The 26,250-nt window shown below is 32.9% G+C and overlaps 6 protein-coding genes across 9 annotated transcripts in view; 3 read left to right on the top strand and 3 right to left on the bottom strand.

Annotated features, from left to right (window-relative positions):
- The window catches only part of LOC108565216 (DNA-directed RNA polymerase II subunit RPB2-like), a 4,205-nt gene extending 2,754 nt beyond the window's left edge, over nucleotides 1–1,451 (bottom strand). The window contains 4 exon segments of the mRNA XM_017924555.1: nucleotides 3–99; nucleotides 155–1,008; nucleotides 1,067–1,290; nucleotides 1,366–1,451. Of these exon segments, the coding sequence (XP_017780044.1) occupies nucleotides 3–99; nucleotides 155–1,008; nucleotides 1,067–1,290; nucleotides 1,366–1,384 (1,194 nt within the window). The 5' untranslated portion in view covers nucleotides 1,385–1,451.
- Nucleotides 1,452–1,977: 526 nt separating this feature from the next.
- On the bottom strand, nucleotides 1,978–6,467 carry LOC108565217. Its single transcript, XM_017924556.1, has 11 exons — nucleotides 6,152–6,467; nucleotides 4,997–5,906; nucleotides 4,161–4,941; nucleotides 3,849–4,105; nucleotides 3,619–3,790; nucleotides 3,298–3,555; nucleotides 3,117–3,242; nucleotides 2,834–3,055; nucleotides 2,506–2,780; nucleotides 2,171–2,451; nucleotides 1,978–2,105 (listed from the first exon to the last, which is right to left on the bottom strand). Exons 1-11 carry the CDS (start codon nucleotides 6,189–6,191, stop codon nucleotides 1,996–1,998), a joined length of 3,432 nt encoding a protein of 1,143 aa, XP_017780045.1. The 5' UTR covers nucleotides 6,192–6,467; the 3' UTR covers nucleotides 1,978–1,995.
- A 965-nt stretch (nucleotides 6,468–7,432) lies between these two features.
- On the top strand, nucleotides 7,433–8,914 carry LOC108565218 (lymphokine-activated killer T-cell-originated protein kinase). The gene is made up of 2 exons (XM_017924557.1): nucleotides 7,433–7,742; nucleotides 7,801–8,914. Exons 1-2 carry the CDS (start codon nucleotides 7,634–7,636, stop codon nucleotides 8,649–8,651), a joined length of 960 nt encoding a protein of 319 aa, XP_017780046.1. The 5' UTR covers nucleotides 7,433–7,633; the 3' UTR covers nucleotides 8,652–8,914.
- A 128-nt stretch (nucleotides 8,915–9,042) lies between these two features.
- LOC108565211 (39S ribosomal protein L16, mitochondrial) lies at nucleotides 9,043–10,027 on the bottom strand. The gene is made up of 4 exons (XM_017924537.1): nucleotides 9,902–10,027; nucleotides 9,787–9,852; nucleotides 9,576–9,733; nucleotides 9,043–9,516 (listed from the first exon to the last, which is right to left on the bottom strand). Exons 1-4 carry the CDS (start codon nucleotides 9,939–9,941, stop codon nucleotides 9,058–9,060), a joined length of 723 nt encoding a protein of 240 aa, XP_017780026.1. The 5' UTR covers nucleotides 9,942–10,027; the 3' UTR covers nucleotides 9,043–9,057.
- A 2,244-nt stretch (nucleotides 10,028–12,271) lies between these two features.
- LOC108565199 (rotatin) lies at nucleotides 12,272–17,832 on the top strand. The gene is made up of 18 exons (XM_017924513.1): nucleotides 12,272–12,311; nucleotides 12,377–12,582; nucleotides 12,635–12,841; nucleotides 12,901–13,119; nucleotides 13,181–13,490; nucleotides 13,543–13,746; nucleotides 13,801–14,065; nucleotides 14,122–14,300; nucleotides 14,359–14,637; nucleotides 14,692–14,942; nucleotides 15,001–15,163; nucleotides 15,217–15,398; nucleotides 15,449–15,584; nucleotides 15,639–16,022; nucleotides 16,078–16,287; nucleotides 16,345–17,043; nucleotides 17,101–17,312; nucleotides 17,380–17,832. Exons 1-18 carry the CDS (start codon nucleotides 12,272–12,274, stop codon nucleotides 17,740–17,742), a joined length of 4,509 nt encoding a protein of 1,502 aa, XP_017780002.1. The 3' UTR covers nucleotides 17,743–17,832.
- Nucleotides 17,833–18,373: 541 nt separating this feature from the next.
- The window catches only part of LOC108565210 (inositol-trisphosphate 3-kinase A), a 110,301-nt gene continuing 102,424 nt past the window's right edge, over nucleotides 18,374–26,250 (top strand). For 2 of the 4 annotated variants that reach the window (XM_017924531.1, XM_017924530.1), the window contains exons 1-2: nucleotides 18,382–18,805; nucleotides 21,227–21,313. In XM_017924531.1, the coding sequence (XP_017780020.1) occupies nucleotides 18,725–18,805; nucleotides 21,227–21,313 (168 nt within the window). In that variant the 5' untranslated portion in view covers nucleotides 18,382–18,724. Of the gene's footprint in view, nucleotides 18,806–21,226; nucleotides 21,314–26,250 lie in introns of all 4 variants that reach the window. The other 2 variants (XM_017924532.1, XM_017924533.1) reach the window with 2 other exon arrangements.

Here is a 26,250-nt window from a genome sequence, read left to right as displayed (position 1 = left end):
AATGGTCCAGCCAAATCCAAACGTTTATTACCGTAATGATCCCTGTCATCTAATTCTCTTCTGCCGAGTGACGCCAATAACAATCTGTGAAACATGTATCTAAAAACACAATAATTTAATAAATACATTAATACAAGTATTAATATGCACTGACCCCAAGAAATATGCTTTTTTTGTTTCGCAGAAATCGGAAACACCGACATGAGGCAACATTTCTTTTTGCAGAATTTCCCTAGCATATTTAATACGTTTTTCCTTCGTAACTCCAGGCCTAGCACCCCTGGCTCCAATGAAATTCAAAGCGACGCTTTGTTCTTGAATAACGAAGGCTTCATCCAAAGATGGTTTGACCATTTCCATCATTTCTGGATCGTCGAAATCATAAATAATATGTTCGAGGATATCGCGATCGGCGACGAAGCCCAATGCGCGAAAAACAATTATAATAGGAATTTCCTGTTTAATGTATGGTAAAATTGCTATGATTCTCTGACCAATAGCTGCCTTCTTTGTAGCTTGACCACCTCTAGCCATCATATTAACCCATAATGCAGAAGTTGGTCTTGAACTGTGTTCCAAACACGAACGGATTTCAGCTTTGAAAGCGTATTTTCCGTCCTTCATTGCAAAAACGTAAACAGTATTTGTAGCCATCTTCTCCTGAGCAATAAGTACTTTCTCTGAGCCGTTAATAATAAAATAACCACCTGGATCCAAAGGGCATTCATTCAACTCAGTCAAATCACGATCCGTTAGACCGCTGAGCAAGCAATATGTTGATCTCAACATAATGGGAATTTTTCCAATAAATGTTTTTTGATGTTGAGTTTCTATAGGATCTTGACCATCTCTAACAATGGTTTTTATGATATCAACATACAGTGGAGCAGAATATGTAAGATTCCTTAAACGAGCCTCATTGGGCATCATAGGGGATGGTGCACCATCCTTTTCCCAATGTGTTGGTTTTGATAAATAGATTTGTTCAAATTTCAATAAATATCTTGGCTAAAATTAAGTAATTATAGTGCTAAATTCAAAATGAGAAAAAAAAACTATTATTTACAGGATTTTCAATCCCTCCAGATGTGTGTTGAGCTTCTGCTTGCAAGTCAATCTGTGGGGAATCCTCAACAATTCTCTGTATGGACATTTGAATGAACTCATCAAAACTGTCCAGCTGTTGACGGACCAAACCTTTCTCGTCAAAGTATGCGTTAATGACGATCCAGCAGGCCTCTTGCCACAGTTCAGAGCTGATTACTCCCCCATCTTCATCTTCATAATTATCTATAGCAATAATGTTTAAGGTTAAATTGCTAAAGCCATTGAACGAAATATGGGATTAGAAAATAAACGATATACCTTCATTATTCTCATACATATTTCTGTTGCACGTAAAATATTATTAAATTACAACAATACACAACAATTACTACTACACCTGTTCACTGCCGCTTCATATTCTTTGTTTTTTGTCTTTTAAACTAAGCCGCAGAGCCGTTGTCAATTATGATAAAAGAAATTTCAAAAAAAAAAATTGAAAATTTTACATTATTTGTACATTAACAGTTATTACCAGTTATTAGAAATAAAACAAATAATATAAATAAGTTGTCAATTGTTTAACTTAGAAAAAATTACTAACTGAGCGTTAACTAGATTTGAAAAAGAAGTATTCTTTTTAAGAAACGTTAGACATTTAAGTTGAGAAACAAACCTTATAAATAAAGGAGATTTTAAAATTTAAAATATACTTTACATTTATTTTATTAATTATTATATACTTACTTAAAAGAAACTTACGAACGGTCCATTGCATAAAAAAAAGAAGTTATTTATATATTTTTTTTACTATGAAGTCATAGTAAAAAATAATTTACATTTAGTTTTTCTTTCAACATATATATTATAGATATAAATAGAAATATAACACATTAATTACATGTCTTGTATGAATATCACAATAGGAACTATCAAAAAAATATATCGTTTCTAATTAATTAACCAAAAGAGAATAATTCCAAACAGGTAAACCATATAATTTGAAGCCGATTGTTGAATACCTTTGTTCAAGCTGAAACTGAATCTGCTTTTCTTCTTGCCTAAAAATTTGAATAAAATTTCATTAATATTTAGATTAACAAAAAAATTATTCGACATTCATTACTTTTTTCGTTGGGATCACGAACTCCGCACAGTTTATACGAAATTTTCGACTTTCTTTTAGCATCGTAGAAGCCCGGAATATAAAGGGTTGGAGATTCCAATCGTCCTGTTGACAACAACTTATTAAAGTCCTGCTCCAATCGACTGGCTATCGGACCCTTAAAGTGCATCAGGAATTGGACGCACGAGTAACTGTGCAACATGCGAGTCTTTCTTGTATCCACAGTTAACATCCACTCGGGTATTCCCATCACTCGACGGACATCTTCAATAAATTGCGCTCTAAAATGAAAATGAGTATTATTAATATGGAAATAGATAAAAGTTTGTACTCACAGAACAAAACGTGGTGGCTTTTCTATGTTTGCGTATTTGATTATATTGTAATCCGCTTCAATGTTGGCACATGCGTATCTTTGTGGTTGTTTGTTAGGGCTCATAATTACAATGGACCTTCCCATCGCTGTGACTGGACCTTCCAGAGGGAAGTTAGAATCAGTGAAGACTTTCCTTTTCAAACCTATATCGATGGTACCAAGCCGTCCAGACATATCTCCTACGTGACATCTCAAAGGATTTTCTGGTCCACATTCTTGTCGGTACAAATCTTCCTGAAATGTAATCATCTACTTAGATTTAATCATTTTAATTATTTAAAACCTACGTTTAACGGATCCGCAAGTTGCGTGTAGTATGGGTTCCAAACGTAACCACCAGCAACGCATCTTGTGTTTTGCGTCTTAACAGCAGCGTCCACTCCAACGGGATTCACAAAAATCGCCCAATTATGGTCGCGCGTCATATTACGGTCATTCTTTCCAGGATGTCTAAGTTTCACCTCGATGATGGTATCGCTCATACTTCCATCGTTATAAACCAATTGAGTCTATAATAAGAGTTTACAGGAATCAATTAAGTTTTATTCAATTAATGGTCTCAAAGTTTACCATCTTCATGTAACCATAAGCGAATCCATCGGGATGATGGAACGATGCTATGGCTCTGAGTTCTCGCGCTTCCGAAGGACTATAACCTCTCTCTATAGTTGAACAAGCCCAACGCCTATTTTTGTCCTAAAATTTATGTTTCCCTTTGTAATTTATTTTAGTTCTTTATTTTCAATATTACCCTTTTATGGATAATAACTGAACGTCCCAAAATACTACGAGGTCCAAACAGCGGAAGAATTGTATCGTTGTAATCTTTGGTGTACATTGTTTGATTATCTAGCGTTCCAAATTTTCCGCTCAAATCGCCCATCTCATATTGATCTGTAGTTCCTTGGTAATGCCTAGGTGAAGTGGCCGGATCAACTTTCGATGGATTCCAATGGTCGTATAACGTTGATCCTTCGCATGGGAACGCTAGATTCTCTTCAACTGGTGTCTTGAAGTTAAAAAAAAAACAGATTATGCAATCAAATTAATAATTCTCTAAAGTTTCACTTACCACATGTATATGATATCCACTATTATCAAGTAAACCATCCAATTCTACTTCCACGTTGGTAATATCATATTCGGTCTGTTGATAAAACTCCAATTTACCACTGACGGTTAAATTATCACCATTGGCGAACCAGTCTTTGGCCACAGCTTTCCGCCTATATACACCTCCAATTCTAGGAGAACACATTCACATGTAACCAACCCTAATTGGTGGATTCAAATTTAACTTACATGGAACAAGCCAGTCTCTCGCCTCGTGCTTTAGGCCCAAAATCGTCGTACATGACAAAAGATTTTCCGATGATCTTGTTGAAACCGGTGAGCGGTAAATTTTGATCGGTAATGAGTTTCCTAGTTATTCTGTCACTATCCACAATTTTACCAGCAATGTCCAAAGTTCCTTGACGAGTTGATAAGTCGCCCATGCGACATACACCGATTGTATCTAAGCTGCAACCCTCGGATGGCGTCTCGTTCTTAAAATCTACCTAAAGACGTTGTGAAATATTAATTTTAATGTGTTACTGAAAATGAGTAAATTACTTTGTAAGGATTAAAAATGGGTCCAGCGCTGAGGCATCTGGCCGTCCAATTGTAGAAATCTTTTCCTGGAGGATTAACGTGTATGGCCCACCTATGATCCATGGAATTATTCAAAGTCGATCCATCCGCGTGCACTAAATACTCGACGAGCATTGTCGTATCCACCCATGGCTCTCCCTTGGGTTGCCTGAACAGAATTCTACCTACTAAAGGATACCGGAATATCACTTGAGCTGTGAATATCTGCTTCTGATACTTCAAATTATCTTCGTAACGCAACACCGAGCCGCAAATCCAGGGTTCCGACGTTATATCCGAATCCGGATACTGGGTGTTTTTGTAAATAACCAAAGACCTATGCACCACAGAATCCTTGCCTATGAGCGGCAAGAAAACATCCCAGTATTTGCCGATCAATTCTTGACTTCCGTGCACCAACTGCGATTCATTGTTGCGTCTCAGCAGTTTTCCCGAAAGATCTCCGATGGCGTACTGATCTTGAGTTCCGTACCCGTTCGGTGGTACTTCGTTTATATTTATTTTATGTGGATTGAAGATGAATTTAGTTGTTAAACACGGATTTCCAGTTTGACCAACAGTTTTCGCCGGACTCATGGGAAGCTCGTGGATCCAAAAAGAAGCCACCGATGATCCGTAAACCACTCTTGTTTCTAAATCACCTCTTGCCGTTGTTATGTTGAAGTTTAAAAACGTCGGTTCAAATCTATTGTGTTGCTTCATCACAATATCACCATTAATCCCACCAGATTGTATCAAAACCCTAAAAAAAATGAAAGAAATTACACGCAAATTGCAACAATTATTTAGGCACTAACTTTGTGACTATTGGATGATCGTAGCGAATTTTCGCGCAGGCCAAGAAACTGTCAGGATGTTTATTCTCAAATATAACTAAAAACAATCTTCTTTGTGGTCCGTTCAAGTCGCTTGGTAACAAATCTAATTTATCGTCTCTGAATAACTGCTTGAATCTTCTCTTATTGTAATCGGTGGAGATCTTGATCTTGCCTATACGAGTGTCTATATCGCCAATAGATTTACCATCCCCTTTGTTTTCAGGGTCGAAGACCAATTGCAATATATTACAATTCGCTTCCTCGCGTTCATTATCAGCATCCAGAATATCCGTGACGTAAAGCTTCCAAACGTGTTCAGTATGATCCAGCATCGTCTTGTTAATTCTCTCAACATTATGCACATGGTACAAATCAGTTACGATCTGCAGATCTTTCCTGTTATCCTTAGTGGAAAACCACCGGAAGAAAACATTTCCAGCAACAGGTGTATGAAACCTAGCAATTGCCGTCTTCTCCGAAGACTTATCCACAAATGAGAGCGATGCGCAAATTTGACGTTGAGTTTCCACATTTTTCAAAAGTAAACTCTTTCCGAAAATGCTAGAATCCGATGTCAGCTTTAAATCTGTTTCGAATTCCGATGTTTGATTATCAGGTATTATCAGATATCCGAGCTTATTCTCAAGACTAATAAGGGATTTCCCCAATTTCGAAGGACCGCAACGGCCATTATCGGAAATCGAATAGTCGACGGGAAATTCTGTGATAAACCACGACCATACTTGGCTCGGATATTGGAGAGTCGCACTTAAGTCTGTTTTAATCACAATTTTATCGTTGAGTTTCTGCTGCACGAAAGAGATTGTTCCGTGAAGTCCTTGCTCCGATATATACGCTTTTAGTTCAATTGGAGACGCAAATGAAAATCCTAACAAAAGAAATAATTACACATAAGTTATTTTTAAAATTTTATAATACTTTTTAGATAAAATAATCAAATTCATTTAATTTAGAGAAAGTTTTTTTTAATATTTTCTATTTTTCAAACAACATCTTTATTTGTGACAATTAATGAAGTTGATGATAATGTTATTATTTTTCTGATAAGAATCGTATTGGACAAATCAAATTTAAATAATTGAATATGCAGGAAGCAGGATTTTAGTGACTCACCAAAAAGTAGAACGACGGAATGTAGCAGTAATACGCCCATCCTGCTTGAGCTACTGAGACATATTCCTCAAGAAACGAATATTGTTGGAATCTTTGCGGTTAAATTGTTAGATTTATAGAACACTTATCGTCACGAGCAGATGGAAATAATCGCAAACATGATTCGACAAGGAAAGTCTGTTGCGCTGAGTGACGATAAATAGAAAGTGTAGGACCTTGGTATGCAAGAGTGGTCTCCGTTACCTCCGGCAAATAAACACGAACGACTGCTACCTGTGTATAAAATAAAATGCGTATAGACGACGATCAAAATACAGTGCCCTTTTGTAATTAAATAATTATAGAACGGTCTTATTTATTACAATTAATTAATTATTCAATTACAATTTATATAATAAAAATTGACGCGCTAGTCAAACTTTTTCGAAGGTTGCAAATAATGCATATAAATCAAACAACTATCTTTTATTATTACCTTGCTGAATGGAAAATTTAACGAGAAGGAATGTATAAAATGTAAGCAAACACTCTTATTCATAACAAGACACAAAGATAGATCAATATTCATTTCATTGTAGCACCTAGTAATATATAACAGCAATACTTGATAACTTTTTCATTGTTCATTTAATAAGTGTTCAAAGTTGTTGAGTTAAAATGTTTCTTTTCAATTAAATTGTGTATAAAGTCCTCCATCAACTACAATACTACGAATAAAAGAATAATGATACAACACTCAAGAAAATGAAATCATTCAACTTTTACACGCAAATTAACAAAATATTTTAGTGGGAACATAAAATGTTGATTATTCAATAGTTCTTTATTTCAATTTTTAACGACAATTAAAGTTAATGGAACAAAAGAAAGGTGAGAATATAAAGTTTCAGTAATATAGTTTCAAAATTAAATACTATTACGAATTTGTTAATAATTCTAAGATGCTCTATAAGTACCTATATTATTAAACTTTGGTTGTAAGTAATTAATATTAAATAAATTTGAAATATTCATAAGTTCGGCAGATTTGGATAACGAGTATAATCCGTTCCACAGTTTCCGGATTTTTACTTGTATAGTCAAACAAACAAATAAACTAATACGATAATGCGTACAATTTATTTTTTCGTTTTGCGAGGTGCTCGTTAAGTGAGGTTCCACTGTATTTACTTTTTTAGAAGTTTTGCAGGCAACCAAATATACTCTTTTGATAATGTTTTAAGATAGTATAAATGATGTAAATTATTGTTAAATTTATACGATAATGAAAATATTTGCATTTGAAACTATTAAATTTAGGTTGCATTGATTATAAAAGAACATTTTCAATTGTCTTTAACAGCGCCAAAAATTCTAAACTACCGTTAACCGTTGAAGTTCGTTGATGTTTGGATAGTTTTGGCGGTATTATCTGTTTGTTGTTGTTTCGGTAGTTCTCAATTGGATTTTTCAAAATTTCATTACTCTTAATTGTTTGTTAACATGGATGAAAATGTTACCCCCATTAAAAAAATAATAGCTGACAAAAGGAAATTACTTAAGCTATCTATTCCTCCTTCACCAATGATGACAAAGCTTGGATTTGGTACAGGTATTAAAAATAAGTTAAATATTTTACAAGATTATTGATTGATATGTTTGTTAAATAGGTGTAATTGTGTATAAGATGGAAAGATCTCCAGTGAAACATACAGCTCAATCACCATGGGCTCTCAAGAAGGTGACAAAGAAAGATAACCCAGAGTTGAATTGTCGTTTGAAGAAGGAGGCAGCACTCCTTCGCAGATTGAGCCATCCAAATATAGTTGGTTATAGAGGTTTTGTGGATACCTCTTCTGGTTACAACTATTTGGCAATGGAAGAATGTTCCACATCACTAGGAGATTTAATTGAGATACGCAGGGATGATGATATGGGTCCATTTTGCTCCTCAAACATTTGGAAGGTTGCTACAGACATAAGCAATGCCCTGAACTATCTCCACAATGATGTTCAAATACTGCATGCAGATTTAAAATCATACAATGTATTGGTTAAAGGAGACTTTGAGATTTGCAAACTTTGTGACTTTGGTGTTAGCCTTGAGTTGTTGCCTGATGGTAGTTTGGATGACAGTAAATTGGAGAAAGATTTTGAGTTCCCTGGTACATTAAGCTGGTCTGCTCCAGAGGTTCTTGGTCTTGATCAAATTGTTACAAGCAAAGTTGACATTTATGCTTTTGGTTTGATACTTTGGGAGGCAATGTCTTTGGAAGTGCCAGTGCTGGATGAGAGCAATGATGTAAGTTCATTTGGAGAATTGGATAGTAGTCAAGAAAGTTCAATTTTGGATACAAGTTATATAGTTAGGCAGAGACCAAACTTACCTGACTATGAATTTGGAAAGGACTACAATGTCATCATTGAAATGTTCTATTTCTGTACTGAAGTTGACTTCCAGAAGAGGCCAAACGCAACGCAACTATGTGCAATTATAAAAGACTCGGAAAGGGGAAATTAAATTCAATTAATAATTATGATCTGTTAAGTATTTTTAAAACCATATTTTTATATATTATATTAGAAACTTATATGTTAAGTTTTATGACTTCGAAATCTCTTCTTGTAGCTGACTCTTCAGATAAAACGCAATTACTGATTGTTTTTTAAGAACATTTCTGATTTTCAAGCTGAAGTATTTCTGAAAAATCCTGTGCTATAATCAAAGAGAAATATTAGATTTATTTATATATAAATATTGTTTTTTTTGTAGTTGATTCATAATCTGAGAGAAAATTAACAATTAGAATCTGTTATGTATTTTTAGAATCATATCTTCTATATTTGAAATGTATATCTTACGTTGTTCGTCAATTAAAATAACTTTTTTTCTAAGCTAAAACAATTTCTTTAATTTCATCTATAATTTACAAATATTTGCCAAAGTATTTCATATCATTGGGCCTGAGCCATTTCTGACATCCACCCAAGTTATTCTGAATAACATATTTCATTGTGTATTCATTCACATTGCATTTTTCCTCTTCTTCCTCTTTAAGTTTCATCTCGTCTAAAATCTCTTGAGAAACTGCCATTGCTTTGAACGGCATTTTCATAGCTAAATCTTCCAAGAAGCGCTTCACCTCAGCGTATTCGCATTTTCCAGCAACTTCGAGAATTATCCTGCCTGCCTTCACCGGCGTTACGTAATGGTCGATCGCTCCTTTTCCACCACCCATCCTCTGGCCCTGGCCTTTCTTTGTCACTGGCTGCCAAGGTGCATCTATCCTCCAAACAGCGAACATGCGATTCGTATCCATTTTACGACCAATAGTCAAACGCAACATTTCTAAATGACCAAACCTTAATCTACCTCCTCCAAGAGCCTAAAAAAATGATCAACATCATTTACAAACATTTGTATTTCCACCTTTCATTAAACTACCATTATTCCATACTGTTTGTGAACCAATTTGTTGTGTATCAATTCAGGACCTCTCATCAAATGCAACTTTTTCTGCATCTTTGGTGGTTTAGTAGTTGGTGGGTATTGTGGCACTTTGTCCATAAACCTAAGTTTAGGCCTATCAGGAATACTAATGTCTAAAATAAATAAGCTTAACATTCCAAGTAGTATTGTTATTCAATCAATTTACGGTCATAGTTCTCTGGGGCTGGGAAGTTTTTGAATGCACATACTTGAATGAGATTTGTTGTACCTCCTATAAATGAAAACATTATAATTTGCAAATTAATTCCATGTCCACTTACTTAAAGGTAACAACTTTGAAGCTAGTTTCTGTAAATTCATTTTAAAAAATATTTTCCCAATACAGAAACAGAAAATACCACTTCAGAATAAGGTTATGTATTTTTATTATGTTGGCGATTCCTATTAAGTTTTCTTGAGTTTCCAACTTTATTTTCATCTATATTCAAAAAGTGTTGATTTTCCGTTGGAGTTGAAAATCGTTTTTTAAAAGTAATTTATTTAAGAAAATGTCTGCGAAATTCATATCTGCTGTGCATGTAGAAAAATTAGGTAATGCGATAAGTCTATAATAATTAATTTGCATAAAATGACCTTACTTTCTTGTGAAAAGTATTTGTTGTTTGAGGTTAAGTTGTTTATAAACAAAAGCAATATTGTTTGCAGGTCACAGCATTCAAGAAATTAGGGAAAGGGCACTGGAAAATGTTTTAACCAAGTTGGATCGAGGATTCCTGTATGACAATGAGCTGGCTCGAACCAAAGAAATTGTCATCAGACTGATTGATTGGTTCAAGTTTCCCAGTTTCAGTTATGAGGAAGAAGTTTTGAAATTGTTGAATCAAATATTGCATGTGAGATTTATTTATATGTTGTTGTTTTTTTAAATTATATTATTACTTAAATTATTTTAGACTGAGAATGGATTAATTTTAATTAATCTTATTGGAACTTCTGTTCTCAAGGAAGATTTTACTCAAATTAAAAATGTATTACCTGTTGATTATCATGCACAAGTTAATCAAATACTTGAATTACTGGACAATAAGCTAGATTATCCACTTGCAGTTCCAGCATTTGACGTTGATGTACCCTTGAGTTACAGAACTGATGATTCTATGCAACTTTGTACTACAGCTACACCCTATGAAGGATTTATACATAGCAGTGCTACAGTGGATTTGGGGTATTAGTGTTATAAGATTTAAGTGTTTCTGGGATATTAATTATCAATAATTTTAAGAGCTTCCAACCCAAGTTACAAAGACTGTTCTGTGAAGCTTCCTTTCTACTTTATGGCTTGGCAACCTCTTGTTGCAGCTGACCGCCATGTGCTAGAATCGATTGAGGACACTCTTAGGAATCCAACTGATCCAACGCAATTGCTTCATTCATTTGATTTTTTTACGCACGTTTTATTACATGATTTTCCAGCTGAAGTATTCCTGCAAAGACCAGCTATAATTAAAGTAATATTAGATTTATATATGTATCATTTTGATATATTACTATACCATTTTTAGTTGTTTCATGATTTGCTGTGGTCATGTCCTTCTTCAAGGATTACTACTGCAATTCTCAAATGCTTGGACAAACTTACACAAACTCTAAACACAAGGATTAAATATTATAGCGATGCTAGCACTCACAATTTGAAGGACAATGTATGAAATATAACATTAATTTTGCTGTTATTAAGTTAAGATATTTTTAGGAAATTTTGAAGGGTGATTCTGTGCCTTCTACTCCTAGTAATTGTTACCTAGATAGCGAGTTAACTAGCAAAGATAAAGAAAACTTTGAAGAAACTGTGGCTTTGATGAAGAAGCAAATGTCTTTACCGCAATATTGTTTGAATACGATTCACTCCGTTTTTGATTATCTTTATATACCTCCAGATACAGAGGATCGGTTTAAGAGGAAGAAATGTAAGGTGATTATTAACATTAATTATTGTAAAATCGCGATTATTGAATTTAATTTTGCAGATCGGTATAAATACCTCTTTGATGCTCTTAAATGGAGTTGTGAATTTGCTCACAGTCTGTGTAAAAAAAGCTATTTGGGATGATGCTGAGGACGAAATCGTTGGAAAGAACATAAAGAGATTGAAAGGCGTGTTTGAGAAGTACGCTGAAGTCTTGGATTTCTTCAGATTTGATCTTGTTTCGCGAGATTGGGACGAGGAATGCCGCATATCGCACCTTCATCTTCTTTACAATTTCGTTTTTCTATTTGATAATATTGTTCCTATCGATAAAAGCGATTCTATATTACCTCGATCTTTGAAGAATGCGATTTCCAGCAGTATTTTGGATCCCGCTTTGAGTAGACTATTTCCCACAATTCATGAAACTCTACTACAAATTATTAAAGTAACTATAGTTTATTCAGTAATTAAGATTTATTTTATGAATATATTCTTACAGGAATTCAGCGGCAATTTTGAAACTGATGCATATCAACGATTTAAGCGGGTGGAAATTATTTGTCAGAGCATGTCTTCAGCTGTGGAATTTCTAAGGAACTGGAAATCATCAACAATCTTACAGAACATCTGTTTAGCAAAAAAGGCTTTACCAAGTTTAGAATTTCATAAGGATAAGAAGTACATCCAGGTTTTCATTGATATTTGCTCAAATAAACTTGCAATGCACACTTTCGAAGATCATGTTTTAAACGACGTTGATTGTAAGTCCTGAATTTTTTTACAAGTTATTTTCAAAATTAGATTTGTAAATAATGCTGTATTTCAGATATTATCAATGTTTTACTCTCGCACAAATTGGATGATATCAAATTGGAAGCTTATAAACTTTGTCATAAACGGATTATAGCCACGGTGGGAGCTAAATTGAACGTTTCCAAATGTAGCGCTCCAGGAAGTCAAATTCTATTTCTGTTAAGACCTAAGGTTTTATTAGAAATCATTACACATGGAATTGTTGATCTTATACCCGAGGTAAGATTTGTTTTAGAATTGAAGATATGTTGCTTCTAAAGTATCTTTTAAGGTTCAAAATTATGCAGAGGATATTTTGCTGCACATTATTAAGAGCAAAATCTTGGTATCCGACGACATATGGCAACGAACAGTTGAAGCTTTGGTACCTAATATTCCTATTCTACTCTGTCATGCAAATAAATCGAATTTAGGTCGGACTATCATGAATCTTTTGGATCCGGATAGAAGTAGAAACCTAAATATTCCGCTTTGCGAGGTAACTATTTTTTTTTAATTTTTATACGAATTATTCTTGTAAATCCACATGTTATTTAGATTATTAGGGGAAACGTTGGTTTGTTGTTTTGTGAGAACAGCCACATCAGAGAAGAAGCCGTTTCTCGACTTTGTTGGATACTGACTTCAACGAAAGAAGAAAATCGCGATCTCTTACCTAGAATTAACAATTTACACGATCGAGGATTGGGATTCGTTTGTTGCGTTGAAAAGGCAATTGATTATAATAAATACAAAGCTACTCAACATTTCTATCAGGTATTTATATTCAAATTAATAATAAAATTGTTTCTATTTTTTTTTACCAATATTTGTTTAGCCTAGTAGTTTGTGCCAAGTTATGGAGCTACTTTCTTCGAAAAACGTTGAACCTGTGATTAGACGTTCTGCAATCACGCAGGTGAGTGTCATGATGGAAGATCCTATGTTACATCGAACATTTTTGGACAGAAACGGCGTGAATTTGCTTAAAGCTATAATGGAAGCAGCATTAACTGAGGATAATTATAAAGATTATCCGGATTCGGTAATTCCTTCCATCAGTATCTTGAAAAACATTTGCCTTTACAATGCTTGCGTTCGCCAAGAGTTGTCCTATGATATTGATGCATACCATTTCATTCTTAGAGGTAAGATTATGCATTTTGATATTAGTAAATTACAAATATATTTATTTTGTAGCTTTATTCATGTTTTTCACCGAGGAACGCGTCAAACAAGATGGTAGCATATTACTACACTTGATGGTCAACGCTAGTTTTGTTCTTGGAAACCCAATAAAAAGCGATTTGTCTTTACCACAAATTATTTTGAACAAAATAAAGTCTCCGTTTCATTGTCACGCTCATTGGAATACCAGCGAAAATTGTCTGGATTCATTGAATGGTAAATTATAAGCTGTACGTATAAATCCTTTAAATAATTTATGAAATTTTGTAGACTTGTTGAGTGATCGATGGACTTTGATTACGCTGCAAATCCATTGGAACATCGAATGGTTCGGTGGCTTAGAGAAATTGGTAGAATTGGACAGAGTTACGTATAGCAGAAACGATAATTTCGACGATGTGCTTAAACTTAAGAATAACGATTTGTTATCGATTAAGTCGACGTGTCTAAGTCATTGCATGAAGCAACATCTTTACTGTATCCAACTTGCAGAATCGCACGAAGTTATCAAAGATCAATTAAATAATTTAACAAAGTAATTAATTTTCGCAAAAAATAAGCATTCTTAAATATTAATTTATATGTTTTTAGCTGCGTAAATCTATATACTTTGTTGAAAGATGATATTTTGGAGGATCTGTTATCAATGCCTTGGGAAAAAACTTTTGAAAAGTTTTTGAATACACCGCCTTCTTCTCCTGAAGACAATTTAATTTTAGCTCAAGTTTTTCAATTTTTAACACTCCTCGTTCCAACATTAAAAGGAATCTGTAAGTATTAAATAATGTGAAACTGCCGCCTCTACGTTGTTTTTTTTTTAACTTTTAGCTGGTTTTGCATGGATTCAAGGAATTTTGAAAAATCGCAATCATATGATATGCGATCTATTATCCTCTGAAGAACCCAAAGAACCAGATACGAAACTGCTTATGCACGGATTATTGGATCTCATTATAACTTGCGTTTGCGCCGAACAAAACTATCTGGATTTTCATATTGTAAATCGAGAGGACGCGAATGAATCGGGTTCGCAGACCTGGAGTTTTTTGGTCGAAATAATTGCCGAGCATTTGAAGTTCAACGATGCTCAACATTTCTACAACTTAGGTAATATAAATTATATATTTAACCGAATTAATTTATTAATATTTTTAATTTTAGCGTATTTAGATCATTTATTGTCGGCTTTGGTGCATTTGACGTCGCATTTGGGTTGGAGCAGATCCAAACCTAAGGAGATTGCCAATAAATTACTAGAGCAACTTTCGCTTGGACTGTTTGAAATGATTGGTGCTTTCCATTGTGGGAAAGGTAGTTCTGCTGCTGATTCTTTGATGGGCCTGAGTATTACTAAACATTTGGTGCTCATTTTGAATCATCTTTTGGGCGAAGTGCAGCATATGCATGTGAAGGTTTGGTTTATAAAATTAGTTAATTTAAATGTTTTGTTTAATTATTGTCTTTTTTTAGAATTGGGAAGAAATGTTCTTGGGTAATGATATTAATGGTCAAAGCACTTTGGCCAGTCTTGGAGCGTTACAACTAAGCAGAGATGTTATCCTGCGCGCCGCTATTTTGCATTTCTTTGCTGGAATTGCTGTATCACCCAAAACAGTTACATATTTAGTGAATGGTAAATATTTATGTAATTCTATCTATCTATATGACCTATTATTTGTTATTTAGAAGTAACTGTAAGAGGAATGAATATTTGGGAATCCAACATCTTAATAGTTTTGGATCACGAGGAAGCTTCAGTTGTCAAAGAAAACGCAGCTATGCTTATGACGAACCTGATCAGTCATGTTACAAACAAAGATGACGATTGCCAATTTCTGAGCAACATTTTTCCATCAACAAGCAGAACGGTAAGTCTTATGAAAACTGCATTTTTTATATTAAATTTATTGTTTGTTAGAATTTAACCAATGGAATTAAAGTTATGTATGATTTATTGGATGGGCATAGCTTTTTCAAAGAATTAGAGATTACATTGAAAGGACTATACTTGGACAAACACTTTTACTCCTATGATCCAACAAATTTTGTTTTGGGTAAATTTTTATTAAATATTTATATGATTTACTAAATATCCATTTTTTTAATAGCCGGATACCAAACAAGTAGAAATGTTATAAATTCTAGTCGAAGTGCGAGTAGTGCAAAATCCTCGTTCGTTTCGACACCTTCTTTTATAAAAACAATTTGCATGTTTATATACAATATCACAAGGTTATCTCCACAAGACGGTTGTTCGATCTTACAAGATTACGGATTATTTCGATTATTTCTAAGGTGCATTTCTATGCCGCACTCAGATATCGAAACCACGAAAGATTTGGCTTTGTACTGTGATATAATCGAAATGAATACTTCAATTTTACAATTGGTTACTTTCTCAGTATCCAAAAACTACTCTTGTTTGATTGCTACATGCAATACAAGAGATTGCCTTACCACAATTGTATCCTTGCTTAATCCTAAATTGTATTGTGAGTATTTTCATTTTGCAAAATGCGCAGATATTTTAAATTTATTTTCTTGCAGATGTAACTTTACCGCAACTTTTGTATCTTAGGAATAAAATGTGGAGCGCTATTTACAATTTGATTGAAGTTATTTTGGAGAACTGCCGAAACGAAGATGGTGTCAAGTCTATGGATGCTGTAGCAGTGCTTTCTGCTATAATTAGTGAAAAGAAGCAAGAAACTTTTATTCAATCTTTGTGCGAGTCTATGTCTTGTCGCTTATCTAATGGTAATGTTGCTTTTCATTATTCTTTCAGAAATGTTTGATTTTATTTTTTGTTATTAGATCTGCAATTATCTGCCATGTCTTCGTTTACTTCTTTGTTGCGTTTGGACAGCGAACAGGAGAGCAATGAATCGAGTTCGATGCAAAATCTGTTAGATTTCACTAAAACTCCAAGAAGTTTTTCGGAAGAAGTATTGGAAATGCCGAAGAAAGATAATAAGCTGACCGTATTGCAGACAGTATACTTTTCGAGCGGAGGAGATGCGACAGTGGAGTATCCTCCAGATACTTCCGAGATGGCAGGCGCTGAGCTGTGCAAGATACTATTGAACATGTATGATTTTGTGACGTTGAAGAATACTTCGACTGTAGGAAAGAAGCGAATTGTTATAACCAACGCTTTGATGAGTCTCTTGTCAATTTCGAGTGAGGCTAAGATGTACGCTCTGAGGAATGGATTCTTGCTGAAGCTGGTGACGCAATTGAAAGAAATTTATGTTAAGCTGAGCTTGGAGTCGGTTGAGTGTTTGCGTAGGGTGGCGGACAAAAAGCGAGTTTGCCCGGTTCTGAAGGAACTGGAATTGGTGTTGAGTTTGTTTACCAATTTCATGGGCGGCCAAGAAAAGGTCAAAATACAGGCCGTGCATTTTGGATTAGCTGACACTTGCCATAAATTATGGATATGGTTTTCGGTGCAGAAGCATCTCATGGTGCATGCTATGAAAATGCTTTGTACTTTCACTACAAAATGTCCGATTGGTGAATAATTTATAGATTTCTTTTGTTATCAAAGCTTTTCAAGCTGATTGTTTCCAGCATGTCAATCTTTAACTTTGACCAGTCCAGTGGCCGGATCCGGACCTCGGAAGGTGACTAGCAATATGTGTCTATTGCAAGCGATCTGCACGATGGTCGGAAAGGAAATGGAAATGATCAGCAAAACACACGACTTGACACTGCTACAGCTAAGTTTCCATCTGTTGCATAACAGCTTGGATATCGTTGATTGTCGGATAGCTTTATCCAAAGTATACTTATTTTCTGATTGTTTTTTTACCACAGTAAATCATATTTCAGTGCGGTGTCTTCTTTCAGAATAATTTTCTGCAAACTGTGACGCGCCTGCATCCGGCCATAACGAAGCGACAGAAACCTTGGGAGAGCATCGAAACGCTGTGGCTGGAATTTCTTAACGAATTCACATCTTACGTCGAAGGTCAAACGTGCGTCGCCAAGTTAACAGAAGTCTTCGAACTTCTGATGACGTTTGCGTCCAGTAGTCGAGGAAACAACAAACGGTTGGCCTTAGAGGTGCTCAAAAACATATCGTTCTATCAGCCGAACAGGCCACGATTATTAACATCTGGTAACGTTTCGATGTTTCATTCACTTTCTTTTACGTTCTTAATTAATTGTTTTACGCAGATGCTTTTGTCAATATACTCTCCAGCAAGTTGAGCTCTGGTAGTCAGGAGGAGAAGAATTTGGTGGTGCTGATCGTCTGGTCTTTAGCGGCGAACAGTCAGAAGGCTAAGCTTGTATTCAAGTGCGCTCACATCGACGATAAACTGCAGGAGTCTCTGAAGTTAGCCAGGCTCTCTCTGGACGAAGTCGATCCCGAAGACCTGAAACGCATGCAGTTCGTTTTAAATCTATTGAAGGAGGATAAACGTTAGTTTTATATACTTTAATTTTTTATATTGTTATATATTTATTTATAGTAGTATTTTCTAAGTTTTATAACGAATATAAAGTGTCTTATATTTTTTTTCTTTAATTAACTTACGCAACAATTCTTATATAAATTTCACATACAGTAATGCCTCGTATAGTGCGGTTAATCGTACTGCTCGAAACCATTGCGGGAAATTGATGTAATTAGTAAATAATTTGAATAGAAATATAATTTAAGGAAAAGTTATATTGAATAGACGCACTAAGAGAAATTGACATAAAAGTGGTTTTTACATAAATTTGGAGTGCGTCTTATATTCGGGTGTGCTTAATAGTTTAAAGAAAATATGGTAACCGTTTTGTGATGGCGTTATGAGCTATATCGTGGTATAATCAAGAGATGCGTTGAGATGAGTCCGTCGGATAGAGACCGAAAGAAAAAAATGTGGAGTAGGCGTGACGAGAATGGAGAGGTTGATCAACCAAGTCACTCAGTCCTGGTGCTCCTTTTTAAATAATAGCGGCGAGCTAGCAGTTTTATGCGCGCTATTGCAGCAGGCGAACGCGCGTTTCGTATGGAAAGTCGATCTGTTGTTGTGTGCTGTTGTGCGTCTGGTCCTGTGTGATATACACATACACACATATACTCACACTCTTCGGCTTTGATCTGTCTGTCCCCCCGTTTCTATCTCAGGACGTTTTTTGGACGATTTGGATTCTTTTGTGTCTGTTCCGATTTCCGAAAAAGGGCTCTAACCATCCCCGAATGAGTGCGATGGCCGAGGTACCCACACATTTTCCACCCCAGACGTACTCCTCGTCGTTCTTCCTCAACGCCATTCCGGAGGTAAAAAGAATCGATCTATCTAGAGGCCTTTGCTTCTTAAAGGTTATGTTTTTGTTTTGTTCCTCGTCTATTTCCATTTTCCTGGCCTCAAATCGATTTCCCGGAGCACTGACCTACATCCTGCACACACACGTTCCACATCGGCGACAGAAAACGCCGGGGAAAAAAAATGCGCTTTAATACCCTTTTTTTTTACTTAACCAAACCAACAGTATCATTGTCATCATCTTTTTTTAGTCGCCCGCAAATGAATCTCATTGTAATCTAAAATAATTAACTGCCAATTAAGAAACTGAAAAAGCCTTATCGTTTGAGACTAACGTAATCTATAAATACATTATCAGTATTCTGTGGTTTTAAAATGCTCGTTCTTTAAGTATACAATAATAACATTATTGTTAAGTAATTATTTACTGTATAATTTAAAATTTTGAAAACTAACTGTTGTTAATTCAATTAACGAAAAAGTGGAAAAATTATTTTGTGTAAATGCTAAGTGGCGATTGATTTTAGTTTATTCTTTTAATTCAATTCAATACACGAAAAGTACATTATTTAATTTAAAATTTATTTATAGTTTACATTTAAATGTATAATAGTTGTTGCGTGATTAAAGTTCGTAATGTCCTTACATTGAATTATGGTGGATGAGTAGGGTCATTTTATTTTCATTTATAAACTGTTATAAATAAATTATATCTGAAACCAATATAAACGAAATCTTACAAAACATTGAAATAATTTTTTTTAGTATACAATTTTTACCGTAAATTCTACAATTCGTAGAATTAAAATAAAACAATACTAAGCAAAATTGAAAAAAAAACTTCCTTCTAATAGCTTTTTTTTAACTAATAGTATTAACATTATTATTTGCTTTTAATTGTAGTATCTAATGAACAGCAAACAAATCACATTTATTAATAGAAATTTATGATAAAATATTTAACAATAAATTACGTTTGCTATTATTTTTTTTTTCGATTCTTGTGACTTGGAACCTCAATCATTACGTAATATCATTTCAAAGCATTCAATGTTAAATTTATTTGTGCAGTACAATGATTTTATTGTTATTAAACTGTTAAATAAACAATGCAGCAGTCCATTGTTTGCGAGGAGAGAAAAACTGTTTTCTGCAAATGCGAGCGAATGGAAATATTCGAAGATTTAATTTATAAAAAAAAAAGAAAATAGCGATAAATAATTACGTTTCGAATGTTGGTTTTAATGGAAGACATTTATTTTCGCTAAGACATAATTATAAATGCGAAGAGTTATTGACTCCATCAGGATGATCAGCATCTCGGAATAATTTATGAACGCGATTTCAGAACTTTCCATCGGACAGCAACGTTTTCAACATGCATCCTCAAATTAATCGGTTTTTCTTTATTTTTTCTACCTCTAACATTGAGATTGTTGACGGTTTTATTTACTTCAATCGTTTACGTCGTACTGTTTATTTATATTGAGTTACAAATAATAATGTAGTTTGCTACCCGAATTGTTCGTTAACTGATCCTAAAAGTAACTTCAAGTTGTTCGTTAACTGAATATTACTGAATAATAAAGATGTTTGCATGTATAAAAAATAAGTTCTCAACAAACAGTTTCCTAGTATTTCGATTATCTAAATATTTGGAAGTTGTAAAGTGGAATCACGTACTTCCCGCCATTTATTATGTATTGAATCATGAAAATATACAAAAAAATCTCCAAATTTTATAAGAAATAATGAAAATTATTAAACCTACCATTAAAATTATTTTTTTTTAAGTAACTTATTTTTATATGAATAATTGCTCCATAAAAAACACAATAAACAAACATTATGAAAAATGGACTTTACTGCGTACTATATATATTTTTTTTTTCCGGTTAGTTAAATGTGTTTCGTTCTCATCGTTTAATTAGAAACATTTTCATTTGGTGTAAACATTAGGTTTTACGTCATCCGTTAAAAAAAAATCACAAAATATCTTCATAAACTTGTCAACGCTTCTAAGGAGAGAACGGATTATTTGTCTCCGGCCAAGATTGCAATGTCAACGAAAGAAACATGTTTTGGTTTTAGGAACCCTAACCATGCTTAATACCTCAACAACGTATTATACTAATCAGGTTTCTTTCTACTTTCAATTGGATTGTATAATCTTCTACGATTTGCATAATTGTTAATGAATTCACACATACACACAAAAAAAAACTATGATAATGCGATTACATAATAAACGTGTTTGTGAAAGGAATATGTTTTAATTGATTATAAAGTTGAATCATTGAAGCAGGTTTAATATTGGATGGATTATCCCCCCATAAAGAGCGCTGTTTCGATTCCAAATGCTTATTCAAATTATATATTTATATGTTGCTATATTGTATGCATCTCATGTATTCTTTTGTGTTGTGCTGTTTTAGGATGACAAAGTAAGCAGGTTTAATGTTAAGCGTAAAACACTGCCGTCGCAGGATTCCACGCCGATCCTGGACTGCCTCATCAAAACAGTGAGTACAGATGCAAGCTATTTCTTTTACATTTTATTTTTGCAGCTAGGATGAAGAGGAATGCGTTTGAATTGTGCATAGATAAGAAAAGGTGCGGCATCCATCAATTATTCATGGCATCCGTCGATTCATTTTTTTCCATAGAAACGAATGTTTATTTGAACGGGCGAATCTAAACGCTTCTCAATAATAATCCAACAAACTAAGTCGTAAATTAAGATCGTTAAATGTATTTCATCTCACGATTGTGATTACATGATTAGTTAAAGTCAATCATTTATTCTTCGGCAATAAACTAAACGGTGATCTGTAAACCTCGTAACAACGTCACTTAAGAAGAAGGTCTGCTGCAATTTCAATTAAACCAAATGTATTTGTATGCCATCAATGATTTCTACGCTCAAGATTTAATGCACGTTTATTTCTATGCACTGGATCATATTAATCATTTTCATTGCCGTTTCCTGCAAGAAGAATGCGCTCAGAATGCGATTCGTTTTATCCTTTTATTAATTCGCTGGGTAAAGCAGATATGTCACTCACTTAAAACTCGCTTCAAGTGCGTGAGTTTACAGAATGTATACTTAAGAAGGCTTTGGAAATATCCCTAACCGCATGTTTTGTTCATTTATGTATATTTATCTAGAACCAATTACTAAATCGCAAACACTAAATCTTATTATTGGCGCCGAACATTAAGCAATTTTATTGAAGTTTATGATAAAGAGGAAATGACGAATAACATTTATTAGGAATTGTGGCAAACATTTATAGTTCTTGGAACTAAGTTACTTAGAAATGCTTAAATAGAGTTTTCCGAAAAATAGGTCAGAAGTTTTAGAAGAATTAGAAAAAGACATCAAAGAAAATTGAAATCAAGTTATGCAGATGTCTCGATATGTTTCGAAGATGAAAAGAATTTCAGACATTCATTGATTGTAGAAAATTATGGGTTTTGAATGAAAGATTTAGAAAACTTTGTTAGCAACAAATATATGAAATAATATATCCATAATATGTTTATCTTTGAAAACAAAGTTTCACTTAACGAAGTAATTTTGTTAATCGAGGTATGACTGTATTGTAAGTCTCTTTATAATCGTATTCTTACCAAATTTAAGTGAAAATTCTTCATCTAATAATTTAATTAATGCAAATGTTACTGCAGCCAATTCTATAAATTTGTTGCTTGTCCTGGGAAAACAATGGAAATCGAAATAATGCTGAAGATTGAATTCAATGAAGTTTTATTCTTCTCTTCTATAGAAAGAAACTAACTTGTTTTCTTATTCATTAAGTCAGAAACAATGATGAAGATAGGTTTCAAAGACGTTGATGAAGAGTATTTTTGACATTTATTGATTGTAGAAAATTATGGTTTTTGAGTGGAAGATTTAGAAAACCTTGTTAGCTACAAATATATGAAAGAACGTATCCATAATATGTTTGCCTCTGAAAACCAAGTTTAATTTAACAAAGTACAACTGCACTGTAATTCTATTTATAATTGTATTCGTACCAAATGTTAGTGAAAGTTCTTCATCTAATAATTTAATTAATGCATCCATTTCTAGAAGTTTGTTGCTTGTCTTGGGAAAACAAATGGAAATGGAAATATTCCGCTGAACGGACTCCTTTTCCGTAGTAAGAAGAAGCAAATTGATTTTCAATTAGCGACGTAGGTCTAACCATAAATAGGATTTTTATTTTCTTGATCATTCATGCGTTTCGCGCAATTTCGAAAGAAAACATTGGCTTTCGCCGTCTCCGGCTCCCAAAACAATACGGAATGATTTATTGTAACAATATTTTTCTTTCGCGACATTGATTTAGTCGTCAAACAAAGGCAAACATCAAATAAGACACACTAATTTCGGTAAGAACTCATGATTTACTACTTCGATCTACGCTTATTTTTTTTTGTCTATGTTTCATATAGAATAACGGTATTCGCAGTCCCATTTAGTGGATAGATATTGGTTACTATGTTACAGTAGGATAATGACTATTATTTTGCAAATTGTAGACATATTTGTCATTTTAGGTGTAGAATTATCTATAGATTGTTATTCATTAAATTCAAAACAATGTAGAGATAATAGTTTTTGATATATAAATACTATTGACAAATTGTCTTAATTTGCAAATTTATGCATTTCTATTATTTATTACTGATTAAGGTCAAAAGTGTATTATAGATGGAATTGTCTACTTGTCAATTAAATGTTTAAGAAAAATAATCTTTTGTTATTTTTAAGTTGAAGATTGAATTCAATGAAGTTTCAATGGAAGTTTGATCTTACGCTTTTGTAAGATGTCAAGTTTAGTTAGATTAACTTGTTTAGATCAATGAAAGATTTAGAAAACATTGTTAGCAATAAATATATGAAATAATATATTCATAATATGTTTACCTCTGAAAACAAAGTTTCATTTAACGAAGTAATTTCGTTAATCGAAGTACGACTATACTGTAATTCTATTTATAATTGTTTGAACTTAATTAAGTGGATTACAGTTATCTCCAGTGCAATTCAAGGAAAGTATGATTTTATTCTTCAAAGGGATTAAAATAAATTTTAGGAAAATTATTTACTTGAAATTGTATGTAAATTAACAATTTTAAGTGTTACAACATTCTTAGTTTATTATTTATTGAGTTCAAAATGGTCATGAGGTTTCAATTCTATCAAGATTTTAATATTTACAGTTTTATTAAATGAAAGTTGAAACTTTCAGTAGGAATAAAATAACATTTAGCAAAACTTTTAATTTGCAATTTTGTTATTTAAAATGAAAATTCATTAATAGTTTATTTATTCAATAAGCTGAAAATAGTTCTAAGCTTTTAATTAAATGAACATTATAACATTTGTATTTTTTTTTCTTCAATGGAAGATGAAGCAGATGTCTTCAGTAGGAATAAAATAATTTAATAAAATGACTACTAACTTGAAGTTTTATGGAGATCTACTTCTTTAGTATGAATGAAATTACTTTTTGTTAGAATGTTTAATTGTAATTTAAGATGAAGATTGTACTATTTGCAGATTCATTCAATAGAATTTTAAACATAGTTTGAAGTAGAAATAAAATAACATCAATTTTAACTTGAAAATTTTCAATAGTTTCGTATTCATTAAGTTAATAAAATAACATTAATATCATGAATAGTTTCTTATTCATTAAGTTAGAAACAATGATGAAGGTTGAATTCAATGAAAAATCAATGAAAGTTTAATCCTACTCTTCAGAAAGAATAAAATATCTTTTCAATTTTATATAAATTAAACATTCGAAGTAAAATCATCAACAGTTTCTTCAAAAAAATATTGATCACTGATTTCAATGAACTGTTAATAGAAGTTTCATTCTAATCTTTAATAAGAATAAAATAACATTTAGGAAAATGATTAACTTGCAATTTTATGTGGATTAACCATTAGAAGTGTAACATCATCAATAGTTTCTTCAAAACAATATTGATCACTCAATTCAATAACGAGTTAATACAAGATTAGTTCTAATCTTCAGTAAGAATAACATGATTAACTTGCAATTTTATGTAGGTTAACCATTAAAAGTGTAAAATCATCAATAATATATTATTGATGTTAAGTTCAAAATAATGCTGAATATTGAATGAAGAGTTGATAGAAGTTTCATTCTGCTCTTCAATAGAAAGAAACTAACTTTTTTCTTATTCATTAAGTCAGAAAGAATGATAAAAATTGAATTCAATATCAAGTCAAGTTTAATGTTACTCTTTAATAGGAATAAAATAACTTTTAGGAAAATGATAAACTTCAAATTTTATGTAGTTTAACCATTAGAAGTGTGAAATCATCAACAGTTTCTTCAAAAATAATTGATGACGATTGAATTCAATGAAGAGTTAATAGAAGTTTCATTCTACTCTTCAATAGAAAGAAAGTAACTGCTAAGAAAACGATTAACAAGTTTAAGTAGATTAAACATTTTACATGTAAAATCATCTATAATTAAATTAAAAATAGTCCTTATAGTTTTAAGTCTATTAATAACTTTATAAAACTACTATTATTGAAATTTTGCCATTTTATGTATAAAATATTGAATTGTGTTGTTATTCATGAAAGTTCAAAACGTTCAATTCAATGAATTGTAAATCTATTTATATCGCGTTCAAATCAATATTCGAACAGCTACATTTCAACTTCTAATTGATGCATTTACAAATTGAAGCCGTGTTCTTGTTATTTCGTTAACATTAATCTGCATGAGTGGCTTTAATATCCCGAAGTGGTCCACGCAATCCGCTCGCACAATCCACACATGATGTTTTCATTTACGATTCATTAATATCGACTCAATCATATTTTCGAATTGGCATTAATAACTCACATTCCTTTACTCTGTGCATGTATACTATATACATACATACAAGCCGTACTTGCGTCATCGCCTTAATGTATGACCTTTCATTATTTTTATTCCCTCTTAATTTATTTATTTATTTATTTATTACTATTATCCTCTTCGGAATCACCATTGTAATATCTCTTTTTATATTGTTATTGTTATTATTATTATTGTAGAACCACTTTGCATGCAGCAAAAACATCCTACGTTTACTTGAAAACTTGGTGATAACCAGTCTTTAATTTATTAACATTTATCGTTAAATATTTGCAAAAAAAAGATCAAAACTGTGCAATTTCGAAGAAATGTTTCATTAGCTTTCATTTATTTACTATTAATTAATTTCTAATTACTGTATATTAATTTCTAATTTCTAAATATTTGTACACAAGTTTTAATGATGTAGCAGGCGTGCAATCTGGGACTTCTCTTCTCATCGTCACTCGTTAAACAAGTCATTTTTCTTACAATTCATTTTGCTCGTTAAGCGAAGTGTTCGTTATGCGAAGTGCTCTATAAGCGAGGTTCCACTGTAT

The sequence above is a fragment of the Nicrophorus vespilloides genome, unplaced genomic scaffold (assembly GCF_001412225.1).
Source record: "Nicrophorus vespilloides isolate i.1.1-1 unplaced genomic scaffold, Nicve_v1.0, whole genome shotgun sequence".
NCBI lineage: Eukaryota > Metazoa > Arthropoda > Insecta > Coleoptera > Silphidae > Nicrophorus > Nicrophorus vespilloides.
This window is presented reverse-complemented; position numbering and strand designations above follow the sequence as displayed.

Bases quoted from the DNA above. Each gene is read 5' to 3' on its own strand.
- LOC108565217 (XM_017924556.1), bottom strand. From the start codon at position 6,191: ATGGGCGTATTACTGCTACATTCCGTCGTTCTACTTTTTG. The intron at 3,556-3,618 runs GTAAGTGAAACT...TTTAACTTCAAG, and splicing joins GTGGATATCATATACATGTG to ACACCAGTTGAAGAGAATCT. The intron at 3,243-3,297 runs GTAATATTGAAA...CATAAATTTTAG, and splicing joins CAGTTATTATCCATAAAAGG to GACAAAAATAGGCGTTGGGC.
- LOC108565218 (XM_017924557.1), top strand. From the start codon at position 7,634: ATGGATGAAAATGTTACCCCCATTAAAAAAATAATAGCTGACAAAAGG. The intron at 7,743-7,800 runs GTATTAAAAATA...TTTGTTAAATAG, and splicing joins AAAGCTTGGATTTGGTACAG to GTGTAATTGTGTATAAGATG.
- LOC108565211 (XM_017924537.1), bottom strand. From the start codon at position 9,941: ATGAATTTACAGAAACTAGCTTCAAAGTTGTTACCTTTAA. The intron at 9,853-9,901 runs GTAAGTGGACAT...TTTCATTTATAG, and splicing joins TTCAAAGTTGTTACCTTTAA to GAGGTACAACAAATCTCATT. The intron at 9,734-9,786 runs GTAAATTGATTG...TATTTATTTTAG, and splicing joins AGCCCCAGAGAACTATGACC to ACATTAGTATTCCTGATAGG.
- LOC108565199 (XM_017924513.1), top strand. From the start codon at position 12,272: ATGCACACTTTCGAAGATCATGTTTTAAACGACGTTGATT. The intron at 12,583-12,634 runs GTAAGATTTGTT...GTATCTTTTAAG, and splicing joins TTGTTGATCTTATACCCGAG to GTTCAAAATTATGCAGAGGA. The intron at 14,066-14,121 runs GTAATTAATTTT...ATATGTTTTTAG, and splicing joins CAATTAAATAATTTAACAAA to CTGCGTAAATCTATATACTT.